We start from the raw sequence: 14468 nt of genomic DNA, 5'->3' as shown, positions 1-14468 counted from the left end.
TGTTTGTTTGTTTGTGTGTTTATTTGTTTGTGTGTTTGTTTGTGTGTTTATTTGTTTGTGTGTTTGTTTGTGTGTTTGTTTGTTTGTGTGTTTGTTTGTTTATTTGTTTGTGTGTTTGTTTGTTTATTTGTTTGTGTGTTTATTTGTTTGTGTGTTTGATTGTTTGTGTGTTTGATTGTTTGTTTGTTTATTTGTTTGTGTGTTTGTGTGTTTGTTTGTTTGTGTGTTTGTTTGTTTGTGTGTTTGTTTGTGTGTTTGTTTGTTTGTGTGTTTATTTGTTTGTGTGTTTGTTTGTGTGTTTGTTTGTTTGTGTGTTTGTTTGTGTGTTTGTTTGTTTGTGTGTTTATTTGTTTGTGTGTTTGTTTGTTTGTGTGTTTGTGTGTTTGTTTGTGTGTTTGTTTGTGTGTTTGTTTGTTTGTGTGTTTGTTTATTTGTTTGTGTGTTTGTTTGTTTGTTTGTTTGTTTGTGTGTTTGTTTATTTGTTTGTGTGTTTGTTTGTTTGTTTGTGTGTTTGTTTGTTTGTGTGTTTGTTTGTTTGTGTGTTTGTTTGTTTGTGTGTTTGACCCCCCCCAGGACAGGACGCGGGTCCCCCCCTGGACAGGACGCCAGTCTATCACAGGACACATAGAGACAAACACCTACGGGTGATTTAGAGTCATCAGTTAACTATTATTATTATTATTAAAAATAATAATAATAATAGTTATTTAATAATAACAGTGTGTTTGTTTATAAATAGATGTTTACGTCTGTTGTTGTTTGTTGCTGATGATAAAGATGATTATTAGTGTGATATATAATAATAGTTGATGTATAATTATATATATTAATTATATTATTAATAATAATAATAGTTATTTAATTATAACAGTGTGTTTGTTTATAAATAGATGTTTACGTCTGTTGTTGTCGTCGTAAAGAGAAACCACGCCCCCTGTCGGCGGCCTGACGCATCACACTCTGACGGAATCATCCAATCAGAGGCCGCGCTCTGCCGCGTCTCTTTTGAGTGACAGGACTTCCAGCCAACCACAGCGCGCCTGCGCAGCTGGCAGCCTAGTGGGGGGGGCGGGACGAGGCGCCGCTCGGCAGCACAGCGGAACAAAATGGCGGCCGTGGCTGCAGAGCCCGGAGCTGCGGAGGTTCCGACAACAAACACCGACGAGGGCGCACCAGAACCGGCTCCGAGAGGACCGGGACTCACCGGAGCCCCGCCGGAGGGAGACGGGCAGCGGGAGAGCGGCCCGGAGCCGGAGCTGGAGCTTCCCCGGGGACAGGACGGTGGAGAGGTGGAGCAGCGCCGCCATGTCAGGCCGGAGCTGCTGCAGACCGAGGCGGGAACAGAACCGGGACCCGCAGACCCCTCAGGACCCGCAGAGACCGCCGTCTGCGACCATCACCTCCCGGGGGACATCATCAGCTCCGACCGGCTCTGTGTCGCGGTCCTGGGAGATCCGGAGGGCGGCGGGAACGCGTCCCGCAGCCTCCCGGAGCCGGAGCCCTCCGCGGTCTTCCTCCTGTCCCCCCCGGGTCCACAAGGACCGGGTCCAGAGGCCGGACTGTCTCTGGAGGAGCCGGCGGAACCGACCACCAATGTGACGACGGACTGGACCGAGAACGCGGGAGACCGAGGCTACACGGCCCCGGTCCGGCCGGAGCTGAGGCCCGGCCCCGCGGCCATGATGGACCGGCTCTCGGTCCCGGACGACCTGGACCCGGGGCCCGGCAGGAGTCTGTCCCGGGCCCCGCAGAGCCGTCTGATGGAGAAACCCGCCGGGGAGGACTTCTCTGGACCCGAGCCCGGACCCGGACCCGAGCAGGACCTTAGTCCCGGGTCCGAGGTCCGGGTCTCCCTGGACCACGTCATCGATGACGCGCTGGTGGTGTCCTTCCGGCGCGGGGGGCAGGTTTTCACCGGGGTCCTGATGGACGCGTCCAAACGGTACTTTATTATTTATTTATTATTTATTATATCATTTATATAATAACATAAAACACCTCTAACAATAATAAAATATTATTATAAATATTATTTTATTATTATTATTATTATTATTATTTCATCCTGATGGACGCGTCCAAACGGTACTTTATTATTTATTTATTATTTATTATATCATTTATATAATAACATAAAAACAACTCTATTAATAATAAAATATTATTATAAATATTATTTTATTATTATTATTATTATTTCATCCTGATGGACGCGTCCAAACGGTACTTTATTATTTATTATTTATTATATAAAGATATAATATTTATCAAATATGAAAACATCTTTATTAAACTTTATTAATATGTAATATAATAATAATAATGATATAATAATAATAATATAATGATAATAATAATATAATAATAATAATAATATAATAATAATATAATGATAATAATATATAATAATAATAATAATATAATAATAATATAATAATAATATAATAATATTTTATTATCGTGCAGGGAAAACGTCTTTCCTCAGCGACGTCTTTAAAATAAAAAACACTTTTATTTGTTTGTTCTTATTTTTTACAAATAAACAAAATAAAGAACAAAGACATTTTCTTTTCTCTGCGCGCGGAATCGAACCGAGACCGCCGCAAAGTGGCGTTGATGTTGTCGTTGTTGTTGATGTTGTTGTTGTTGTTGTTGATGATGTTGTTGTTGTTGTTGTCGTTGTTGATGTTGTTGTCGTTGTTGATGTTGTTGTTGTCGTTGTTGATGATGTTGTTGTTGTTGTTGTTGTTGTCGTTGTTGATGTTGTTGTTGTCGTTGTTGATGTTGTTGTCGTTGTTGATGTTGTTGTTGTCGTTGTTGATGTTGTTGTTGTTGTTGTTGTTGTTGTCGTTGTTGATGTTGTCGTTGATGTTGTTGTTGATGTTGTTGTTGTCGTTGTTGATGTTGTCGTTGTTGATGTTGTTGTTGTTGTTGTTGTTGATGTTGTTGTTGTTGTCGTTGTTGATGTTGTTGTTGATGATGTTGTCGTTGTTGATGTTGTTGTTGATGTTGTTGTTGATGTTGTTGTTGATGATGTTGTCGTTGTTGATGTTGTTGTTGATGTTGTCGTTGTTGATGTTGTCGTCGTTGTTGCTGTTGTTGTTGATGTTGTCGTTGTTGATGTTGTCGTCGTTGTTGTTGTTGATGTTGTTGTTGTCGTTGTTGATGTTGTCGTTGTTGATGTTGTTGATGTTGTCGTTGTTGTTGTTGTTGATGTTGTTGTTGTTGATGTTGTTGTTGTCGTTGTTGATGTTGTCATTGTTGATGTTGTTGTCTTTGTTGTTGATGTTGTTGTTGTTGATGTTGTTGTTGTCGTTGTTGATGTTGTCGTTGTTGATGTTGTTGTCGTTGTTGATGTTGTTGTTGATGATGTTGTCGTTGTTGATGTTGTTGTTGATGTTGTTGTTGATGTTGTTGTTGATGTTGTCGTTGTTGATGTTGTCGTCGTTGTTGCTGTTGTTGTTGATGTTGTTGTTGTTGTTGATGTTGTTGTTGATGTTGTCATTGTTGATGTTGTTGTCTTTGTTGTTGATGTTGTTGTTGTTGTCGTATCTGTGCCCTGGTTGTCGTCAGTACTTGAGTCTCTAAGGTTCTCGTCTGTGTGCAGGTTCGGACCCTACGGGATCCCCGTCACCGTCTTTCCCCGACGGGACGACCAGAGTCGACCGCAGACGTTTGTGGCACCACCGCCGGTTCCTGCCGTCGACCCGTTCTCCAAACAGGAAGAGGTCGCCGTGTCCCCGCCCCCTCCCGACCCCTGGACCTCCAAACCGCCACCGCTGTTTCAGGAGGGGGCGCCGTACCCCCCTCCTCTGTTCATCAGGGACACCTACAACCAGGCCTTACCTCAGCCGCTGCCGCGCAAGATCAAACGGCCCAAGCGGCGCTACCGCTGCGAGGAGCCGACCTCCATCATGAACGCCATCAAGCTCCGCCCCCGCCAGGTGCTTTGTGACAAGTGCAAAGGTGTGGTGGCGTCGGGGGGGCATAGGGAGTCGCGGCGGGGCCCCTCTGATCTGAGGAGTGAGGAGGGGTCAAGACGGCGACGGGCGGTCGAGGGCCCGATCTCCTCTGAGGTCAAACGGCTCCGGAGCGATGACAAGGGAGGTCGTCCCGCCGCCGACAGACGCTCATCATCAGGGATACGCGTGTCATCTTCATCGTCCTCTCGCCGCGTCCTGAGGGGCGTGGCGCCGCCCTCGCCTTCGCCCGGCCACATGTGTCTGAAGCTGAACTCTAAGAAGGTTCTGGCCAAGGCGTCGGCGGTCGACTGCTCCAAAGCACGGCAGGTCCTCAAGAAGCTGGTGAGGATTTCCCCGCCGCCGCCGCACCGCCGCCCCAAAGACCAGAACCAGAATCAAATCCAGGGTCAGAGCCCGAGCGAGGACCGCCCCAAGGCCGTGACCCGAGCCGCCGCCCTGCAGAACCACAACCAGAAGGTGCACTTCACTCGCCGCCTGCAGCACCTCAGCGGCGCCGCCGTCAGCTCCCACACGCCGCTTCCTCCCAGAATGCGCCTCAAACCCCAAAGGTATCGTACCGACGACAGCCAGGCGCCGCCCTCCCCGCCCAAACAGAGTGCTCGCTCGCCGCCTTCCAAACCTGCTTTAAGCCCCGCCCCCACGCTGACCCCAGAACCACCCACAGCCCCGCCCCCTCCATCACCTCCCCCCTCCTGTGCAGCCAGTGTTGCCGTGGATACGCAGGAGGTGCAGGAGGTGCAGGAGGAGGGGGCGGAGCCGGAAGTGGAGGCCCCTCCCCCCTGCTCCTCCACCTCCTCCTCCCTAGACTCCGCCCACTCAGAGTGCAGCTCCACAGAGACCTTTGACCTCCCGCCTCCTGGAGATCTGCTCTCCCCCTCCCCCGCCTTGCCTCCCCCCCCTTCGTCCATCACCCCTCCCCCCCAGGCTGACGGCGAGGAGACGCAGGCTGGCGTCGGTGGTGGTGGCGAGGAGGAGGAGGAGGAGGGAAGTGACCTGAAGAGGCGCCGTAAGTCTTCCACGTCCTCCTGCTCGTCCTCGTCCTCGTCGTCCTCCTCCGTCTTCTCTAAGTCGGTGTCCAAGTGCTCGCTCCCCGACGGGCGGACCGTCTGCGCGGGCGACATCGTGTGGGCCAAGATCTACGGTTTCCCCTGGTGGCCGGCGCGCGTGCTCGGCATCACGGTGGCGCGGCGCGGCGACACGGGGCTAGCGGTACGGCAGGAGGCGCGAGTCTCCTGGTTCGGCTCCCCCACCACCTCCTTCCTGCCGCTCGCCCAGCTCTCGCCGTTCCTCGAGACGTTCCAGTCTCGCTTCGACAGGAAGAGGAAGGGGCCGTACCGCCGCGCCATCGCCGAGGCCGCCAGCGCCGCCAAACAACTGACGCCTGAAGTCCGAGCGCTGCTCACGCAGTTTGAGACGTAGCATCAGCTCCACCGCCTGCCCCGCCCCCTTCACTCAAGCCCCGCCCATGACAGGAAGTGGGAGGAGCCCGCCCCGCCCTCCTCAGACTGACGCCGACAGATGAACGGTGTTTGTTTCGGTTCTTCCTGTTTGGAGGGGGCGGGGCTTCTGAGTGATAGGGCGGGGCTTCCGAGTTACCCGCCAGTGTTTGGGGGCGGTGGGCGGGGCTTATCTTCTGTCACTTCCCCCTGTCTTCTCAGAGGTCCTCAGTTTCAGACCGCTGTCAGTCAGTGTTTCCTCCCGCCTCACCATCACAGCGGCGGCGCGGCGTTCGGTCGATCACACGCTAACCTCGATGATGTCATTGTGATGTCATCAGGCGCGTCTCTGGTGACAGACGCTACACCGTTGCATTATGGGAAACGTGGGCTCCAGTTTTTTTGTTCTTTGATTAAAAAAAAAAGTAAATCCTAAAAATTCAGCCGGATGATTGGCTGCGTCGCGATGATGTCACACGTTTACATCACGCATCATAAAACACTAATCAAGATGCAAATGCTTAAGCTAAGCTAACAGCTGCTCAGCTAACAGCTGCTTAGCTAACAGCTGCTTAGCTAACAGCTGCTTAGCTAACAGCTGCTAAGCTAACAGCTGCTCAGCTAACAGCTGCTCAGCTAACAGCTGCTCAGCTAACAGCTGCTAAGCTAACAGCTGCTTAGCTAACAGCTGCTAAGCTAACAGCTGCTCAGCTAACAGCTGCCCACTTAGAAAAGTTCTGATTTAAACGTCGTCACTCGCAGTGGTGCAGCGGGTGAGTAGCGTGGCGGTGATCCAGCGGCGTGGTGGACCTGTAGCGCGGCGGCCCAGCGGCAGTCCTGCGGCATGGCAGTCCAGTTGCAGTCCAGTGGCGTGGCGGTCCAATGGCGTGACGTCCTAGTGGTGCGGCGGTCCAGCGGCGTGGCGGTCCAGCGGCGTGGCGGTCCAGCGGCGTGGCGGTCCAGCGGCGTGGCGGTCCAGCGGTGTGGCGGTCCAGCGGCGCGGTGGTCCAGCGGTGCGGTGGTCCAGCGGCGCGGTGGTCCAGTGGCGTGGCGGTCCAGCGGCGCGGTGGTCCAGCGGCGGTATGAAACACTGTGACACACTGAGCTTCTCTGGTTCCGGTCTCTCGAGGATCCAAAGACTGAACGTTAAATATTTCTTTGTCATAAAAATGAAAACTGTGAAACCAAGTGTTGTCCAAACTGAGGCTGGGGGTCCCAAACAGGGTCCAGAGCTGAGTCAGAGGGGGCCAGACTGAGGGGGACCTGAACGGGACCAGGTCCGTGTTGGGCACCGGGTCGACTTTTGCTCAGACGACGAGGACGAACGTTAGCTTCATGTTTCACCTCAAACCCAAACATCAGATATCTACAGGTTTGCATTCGTCACCAACCCACGCAGTCCTAACACCCTTTCAGAATAAGACTTCCTGTGAAACCAAACAGAACCAAGGTCCGAACATGTGAAGGACCAGGACCAGGATCAGGACCAGGATCAGGATCAGGATCAGGATCAGCTCTGTGCTCAGTTAGAAAGAGGTCAAAGGTCAATGATGATGTTTTTAAAAACTCTGTTCAAACTACATAAACACCAGGCTCCCACAGGAAGTCTTATTCTGAAGGGGTGTTAGGTCAGCAACGGGAACACCAGGCTCCCACAGGAAGTCTTATTCTGAAGGGGTGTTAGGTCAGCAACGGGAACACCAGGCTCCCACAGGAAGTCTTATTCTGAAAGGGTGTTAGGTCAGCAACGGGAACATCAGGCTCCCACAGGAAGTCTTATTCTGAAAGGGTGTCACCACTGAACAGACGGACAGGAAGTCTTACTCTGAAAGGGTGTCACCAATGAACAGACGGACAGGAAGTCTTATTCTGAAAGGGTGTCACCACTGAACAGACGGACAGGAAGTCTTATTCTGAAAGGGTGTCACCACTGAACAGACGGACAGGAAGTCTTATTCTGAAAGGGTGTTAGGTCAGCAACGGGAACACCAGGCTCCCACAGGAAGTCTTATTCTGAAAGGGTGTCACCACTGAACACACGGACAGGAAGTCTTATTGTGAAAGGGTGTCACCACTGAACAGACGGACAGGAAGTCTTATTCGGCGTTGACGGTTCGATGTTTGCGTTTTTTAGCCGTTGGGTTCAAACAGAAATGTCGTGGGCCGAAGTTTGGGTCCTCCCGTGCGGACGTTTGCGCCCCTGAGCCTCAGTGCCACGTTAGACGGACACACTGACTGTCGGACGCTGCTCTGACGACCACGATGATGGCGGTGATGGCGGCGTGCTGGTTCGATCCCGTCTGTTTGCAGATCAGAGACTCTGAACTAAACTTGTGTACGTTTCTTTCTTCTGTTTTGATTCTATTCAAATATTAAAGCTGTCAAACTCCTTTGAACCGTCGTCTCCTGTGGTGTTTCCTGCCCCGGCCGCTGCCTTGCTCAGCGGCGTCAGACTCTCACCTGCAAACAGATGTTTGGTAAACGGGTCTGGGCCCAGAGGACCGCAGGACGACACCTGCGGCCCGACGGGTGCAGATCTGAGACGGGGACTTTAAAACCACAGATCTGATCGTTCAGGGTTCGAACCGAGGCCGAGTCTGACCCTGGGAACGGTTCGAACCCTGGACACATTAAAAGGTCCTGCAGGCGATCGGTAAAAACCAGACCGGGACCAGACTAAGTACTGGGACCAGACTAGATCCTGGGACCAGACTAGATCCTGGGACCAGACTAGATCCTGGGACCAGACTAAGTACTGGGACCAGACTAGATCCTGGGACCAGACTAAGTACTGGGACCAGACTAAGTACTGGGACCAGACTAGATCCTGGGACCAGACTAGATCCTGGGACCAGACTAAATCCTGGGACCAGACTAAGTACTGGGACCAGACTAAGTACTGGGACCAGACTAAGTACTGGGACCAGACCAGACTAAGTACTGGGACCAGACTAAATCCTGGGACCAGACTAAATCCTGGGACCAGACTAGATCCTGGGACCAGACTAAATCCTGGGACCCGACTAAGTACTGAGACCAGACTAAATCCTGGGACCAGACTAAGTACTGAGACCAGACTAAATCCTGGGACCAGACTAAGTACTGAGACCAGACTAAGTACTGGGACCAGACTAGATCCTGGGACCAGACTAAGTACTGAGACCAGACTAAGTACTGGGACCAGACTAAGTACTGGGACCAGACTAAGTACTGGGACCAGACTAGATCCTCGGACCAGACTAAGTACTGAGACCAGACTAGATCCTGGGACCAGACTAAGTACTGGGGCCAGACTAGATCCTGGGACCAGACTAAGTACTGAGACCAGACTAGATCCTGGGACCAGACTAAGTACTGAGACCAGACTAAGTACTGGGGCCAGACTAGATCCTGGGACCAGACTAAATCCTGGGACCAGACTAAGTACTGAGACCAGACTAAGTACTGGGACCAGACTAGATCCTGGGACCAGACTAAATCCTGGGACCCGACTAAGTACTGAGACCAGACTAAATCCTGGGACCAGACTAAGTACTGAGACCAGACTAAATCCTGGGACCAGACTAAGTACTGAGACCAGACTAAGTACTGGGACCAGACTAGATCCTGGGACCAGACTAAGTACTGAGACCAGACTAAGTACTGGGACCAGACTAAGTACTGGGACCAGACTAGATCCTCGGACCAGACTAAGTACTGAGACCAGACTAGATCCTGGGACCAGACTAAGTACTGGGGCCAGACTAGATCCTGGGACCAGACTAAGTACTGAGACCAGACTAGATCCTGGGACCAGACTAAGTACTGGGGCCAGACTAGATCCTGGGACCAGACTAAATCCTGGGACCAGACTAAGTACTGGGACCAGACTAGATCCTGGGACCAGACTAAGTACTGGGACCAGACTAGATCCTGGGACCAGACTAAATCCTGGGACCAGACTAAGTACTGGGACCAGACTAGATCCTGGGACCAGACTAAATCCTGGGACCAGACTAAGTACTGGGACCAGACCAGACTAAGTACTGGGACCAGACTAGATCCTGGGACCAGACTAAGTACTGGGACCAGACTAGATCCTGGGACCAGACTAAGTACTGGGACCAGACTAGATCCTGGGACCAGACTAAATCCTGGGACCAGACTAGATCCTGGGACCAGACTAAGTACTGGGACCAGACTAGATCCTGGGACCAGACTAAATCCTGGGACCAGACTAGATCCTTGGACCAGACTAAGTACTGAAACCAGACTAGATCCTTGGACCAGACTAAGTACTGAAACCAGACTAAGTACTGGGACCAGACTAAATCCTGGGACCAGACTAAGTACTGGGACCAGACTAAATCCTGGGACCAGACTAAGTACTGAGACCAGACTAAATCCTGGGACCAGACTAAGTACTGAGACCAGACTAAATCCTGGGACCAGACTAAGTACTGAGACCAGACTAAGTACTGGGACCAGACTAGATCCTGGGACCAGACTAGATCCTGGGACCAGACTAAGTACTGAGACCAGACTAAGTACTGGGACCAGACTAAGTACTGGGACCAGACTAGATCCTCGGACCAGACTAAGTACTGAGACCAGACTAGATCCTGGGACCAGACTAAGTACTGGGGCCAGACTAGATCCTGGGACCAGACTAAGTACTGGGGCCAGACTAGATCCTGGGACCAGACTAGATCCTGGGACCAGACTAAGTACTGGGACCAGACTAGATCCTGGGACCAGACTAAGTACTGGGACCAGACTAAGTACTGGGACCAGTCTAGATCCTGGGACCAGACTAAGTACTGGGACCAGACCAGACTAAGTACTGGGACCAGACTAGATCCTGGGACCAGACTAAGTACTGGGACCAGGTCCTGGATAAAAACTGAATCTGTAAAAACTTCTTTTTGTTTTCAAACTAAAACTTAAAAAAATAATTTTAAAATTCAAATGAAATAGTTTTTTCCAAATGTCTTCGTCCGTGGGCGGAACCAGTCCTGCAGAACCCCTGGACCCGAGTCCTGCAGAACCCCTGGAACCAGTCCTGCAGAACCTCTGGACCCAGTCCTGCAGAACCTCTGGACCCGAGTCCTGCAGAACCCCTGGACCCAGTCCTGCAGAACCTCTGGACCCAGTCCTGCAGAACCTCTGGACCCGAGTCCTACAGAACCCCTGGACCCAGTCCTGCAGAACCCCTGGACCCGAGTCCTACAGAACCCCTGGACCCAGTCCTGCAGGACCTCTGGACCCAGTCCTGCAGAACCTCTGGACCCGAGTCCTGCAGAACCCCTGGACCCAGTCCTACAGAACCTCTGGACCCGGGTCCTGCAGAACCCCTGGACCCAGTCCTGCAGAACCCCTGGACCCAGTCCTGCAGAACCTCTGGACCCAGTCCTGCAGAACCCCTGGACCCAGTCCTGCAGAACCTCTGGACCCGAGTCCTGCAGAACCCCTGGACCCGGGTCCTGCAGAACCTCTGGACCCGAGTCCTGCAGAACCTCTAGACCCAGTCCTGCAGAACCCCTGGACCCAGTCCTGCAGAACCTCTGGACCCAGTCCTGCAGAACCCCTGGACCCAGTCCTGCAGAACCTCTGGACCCGAGTCCTGCAGAACCTCTGGACCCCAGTCCTGCAGGACCCCTGGACCCAGTCCTGCAGAACCTCTGGACCCAGTCCTGCAGAACCCCTGGACCCAGTCCTGCAGAACCTCTGGACCCGAGTCCTGCAGAACCCCTGGACCCGGGTCCTGCAGAACCTCTGGACCCGAGTCCTGCAGAACCTCTAGACCCAGTCCTGCAGAACCCCTGGACCCAGTCCTGCAGAACCTCTGGACCCAGTCCTGCAGAACCCCTGGACCCAGTCCTGCAGAACCTCTGGACCCGAGTCCTGCAGAACCTCTGGACCCCAGTCCTGCAGGACCCCTGGACCCAGTCCTGCAGGACCTCTGGACCCAGTCCTGCAGAACCCCTGGACCCAGTCCTGCAGAACCCCTGGACCCAGTCCTGCAGAACCTCTGGACCCAGTCCTGCAGAACCTCTAGACCCAGTCCTGCAGAACCCCTGGACCCAGTCCTGCAGAACCTCTGGACCCAGTCCTGCAGAACCCCTGGACCCAGTCCTGCAGAACCCCTGGACCCAGTCCTGCAGGACCTCTGGACCCAGTCCTGCAGAACCTCTGGACCCGAGTCCTGCAGAACCTCTGGACCCCAGTCCTGCAGGACCCCTGGACCCAGTCCTGCAGGACCTCTGGACCCAGTCCTGCAGAACCCCTGGACCCAGTCCTGCAGAACCTCTGGACCCGAGTCCTGCAGAACCTCTGGACCCAGTCCTGCAGAACCTCTGGACCCGAGTCCTGCAGGACCTCTGGACCCAGTCCTGCAGAACCCCTGGGCCCAGTCCTGCAGAACCTCTGGACCTGAAGAGTCCTACAGAACCTCTGGACCTGAAGAGTCCTGCAGAACCCCTGGGCCCAGTCCTGCAGAACCTCTGGACCCGAGTCCTGCAGGACCTCTGGACCTGAAGAGTCCTACAGAACCTCTGGACCTGAAGAGTCCTACAGAACCTCTGGACCCGAGTCCTGCTGAACTTCTGGACCCGAGTCCTACAGAACCTCTGGACCCGGGTCCTGCAGGACCTCTTGACCCAGTTCTACAGAACCTCTGGACCCAGTCCTACAGAACCTCCGGACCCAGTCCTGCAGAACCTCCGGACCCGGGTCCTGCAGAACCCCTGGACCCAGTCCTGCAGAACCTCCGGACCCAGTCCTGCAGAACCTCTGGACCCGGGTCCTGCAGGACCTCTTGACCCAGTCCTACAGAACCTCTGGACCTGAAGAGTCCTACAGAACCTCCGGACCCAGTCCTGCAGAACCTCCGGACCCAGTCCTGCAGAACCTCTGGACCCGGGTCCTACAGAACCTCTGGACTCGTCTAAATCACAATAAAACAGATTTAACAGAAATCAACAATTGTAAACGTATTAATTATTAATATGACATCATCAGTCACACCTGTCCCCCTCTGATGATGTCATCAGTCACACCTGTCCCCCTCTGATGATGTCATCGGTCACACCTGTCCCCCTCTGATGATGTCATCAGTCACACCTGTCCCCCTCTGATGATGTCATCAGTCACACCTGTCCCCCTCTGATGATGTCATCGGTCACACCTGTCCCCCTCTGATGATGTCATCAGTCACACCTGTCCCCCTCTGATGATGTCATCGGTCACACCTGTCCCCCTCTGATGATGTCATCAGTCACACCTGTCCCCCTCTGATGATGTCATCGGTCACACCTGTCCCCCTCTGATGATGTCATCAGTCACACCTGTCCCCCTCTGATGATGTCATCGGTCACACCTGTCCCCCTCTGATGATGTCATCAGTCACACCTGTCCCCCTCTGATGATGTCATCAGTCACACCTGTCCCCTCTGATGATGTCATCAGTCACACCTGTCCCCCTCTGATGATGTCATCGGTCACACCTGTCCCCCTCTGATGATGTCATCAGTCACACCTGTCCCCCGCTGATGATGTCATCAGTCACACCTGTCCCCCTCTGATGACATCATCAGTCACCTGTCCCCCTCTGATGACATCATCAGTCACACCTGTCCCCCTCTGATGATGTCATCAGTCACACCTGTCCCCCTCTGATGATGTCATCGGTCACACCTGTCCCCCTCTGATGATGTCATCAGTCACACCTGTCCCCCTCTGATGATGTCATCGGTCACACCTGTCCCCCTCTGATGATGTCATCAGTCACACCTGTCTCTCTCTCTCTGCAGTGGGACTCTGAAGAGCTGCTGACACTGAGATGCTGCGCTGTGATTGGCTGAGAGGACACCGAGATGCTGCGCTGTGATTGGTTGAGAGGACACTGAGATGCTGCGCTGTGATTGGCTGAGAGGACACTGAGATGCTGCGCTGTGATTGGCTGAGAGGACACTGAGATGCTGCGCTGTGATTGGCTGAGAGGACACTGAGATGCTGCGCTGTGATTGGCTGAGAGGACACCGAGATGCTGCGCTGTGATTGGCTGAGAGGACACTGAGATGCTGCGCTGTGATTGGCTGAGAGGACACTGAGATGCTGCGCTGTGATTGGTTGAGAGGACACTGAGATGCTGCGCTGTGATTGGCTGAGAGGACACTGAGATGCTGCGCTGTGTGTGAGACATCAGAGGAGTGAGACAGGTGAAGAGTGAGACACCAGAGGAGTGAGACAGGTGAAGAGTGAGACACCAGAGGAGTGAGACAGGTGAAGAGTGAGACAGGTGAAGAGTGAGACATCAGAGGAGTGAGACAGGTGAAGAGTGAGACATCAGAGGAGTGAGACAGGTGAAGAGCGAGACATCAGAGGAGTGAGACAGGTGAAGAGTGAGACATCAGAGGAGTGAGACAGGTGAAGAGTGAGACACCAGAGGAGTGAGACAGGTGAAGAGTGAGACATCGGGGGAGTGAGACAGGTGAAGAGTGAGACATCAGAGGAGTGAGACAGGTGAAGAGTGAGACAGGTGAAGAGTGAGACAGGTGAAGAGCGAGACAGGTGAAGAGTGAGACAGGTGAAGAGTGAGACAGGTGTAGAGTGAGACAGGTAATGAGTGAGACAGGTGAAGAGTGAGACAGGTAAAGAGTGAGACAGGTGAAGAGTGAGACAGGTGAAGAGTGAGACAGGTGAAGAGTGAGACAGGTGAAGAATGAGACAGGTGAAGAATGAGACAGGTGTAGAGTGAGACAGGTGAAGAGTGAGACAGGTGTAGAGTTAGACAGGTGAAGAGTGAGACAGGTGAGAGTGAGGCAGGGGTAGAGTGAGACAGATGTAGAGTGAGACAGGTAAAGAGTGAGACAGGTGAAGAGAGACAGGTAAAGAGTGAGACAGGTGAAGAGTGAGACAGGTGAAGAGTGAGACAGGTGAAGAGCGAGACAGGTGAAGAGCGAGACAGGTGAAGAGCGAGACAGGTGAAGAGTGAGACAGGTGAAGAGTGAGGCAGGTGAAGAGCGAGACAGGTGAAGAGCGAGACAGGTGAAGAGCGAGACAGGTGAAG

General features: G+C 52.8%; 1 protein-coding gene across 2 annotated transcripts; it reads left to right on the top strand.

Annotated features, from left to right (window-relative positions):
* Nucleotides 1-1104: 1104 nt before the first annotated feature.
* On the top strand, nucleotides 1105-7815 carry pwwp2a (PWWP domain containing 2A). Of its 2 annotated transcripts, XR_014593819.1 has the most exons (3): nucleotides 1105-1942; nucleotides 3608-6879; nucleotides 6910-7815. XR_014593819.1 is itself a non-coding variant. In XM_083940890.1 (2 exons), the coding sequence occupies exons 1-2, from the start codon at nucleotides 1107-1109 to the stop codon at nucleotides 5400-5402; spliced, it is 2631 nt and encodes an 876-aa protein (XP_083797016.1). In that variant the 5' UTR covers nucleotides 1105-1106; the 3' UTR covers nucleotides 5403-7815. The 2 variants fall into 2 exon arrangements, 1 of the variants encoding a protein (XP_083797016.1); XM_083940890.1 differs by having other exon boundaries at nucleotides 3608-7815.
* Nucleotides 7816-14468: the final 6653 nt, after the last annotated feature.

This window comes from Echiichthys vipera, assembly GCF_963691815.1.
Source record: "Echiichthys vipera genome assembly, contig: SCAFFOLD_146, whole genome shotgun sequence".
Taxonomy (NCBI): Eukaryota; Metazoa; Chordata; class Actinopteri; order Perciformes; family Trachinidae; genus Echiichthys; species Echiichthys vipera.
The sequence above is the reverse complement of the archived record's forward strand: the minus strand, read 5'-3'. Positions and strand labels throughout refer to the sequence as shown.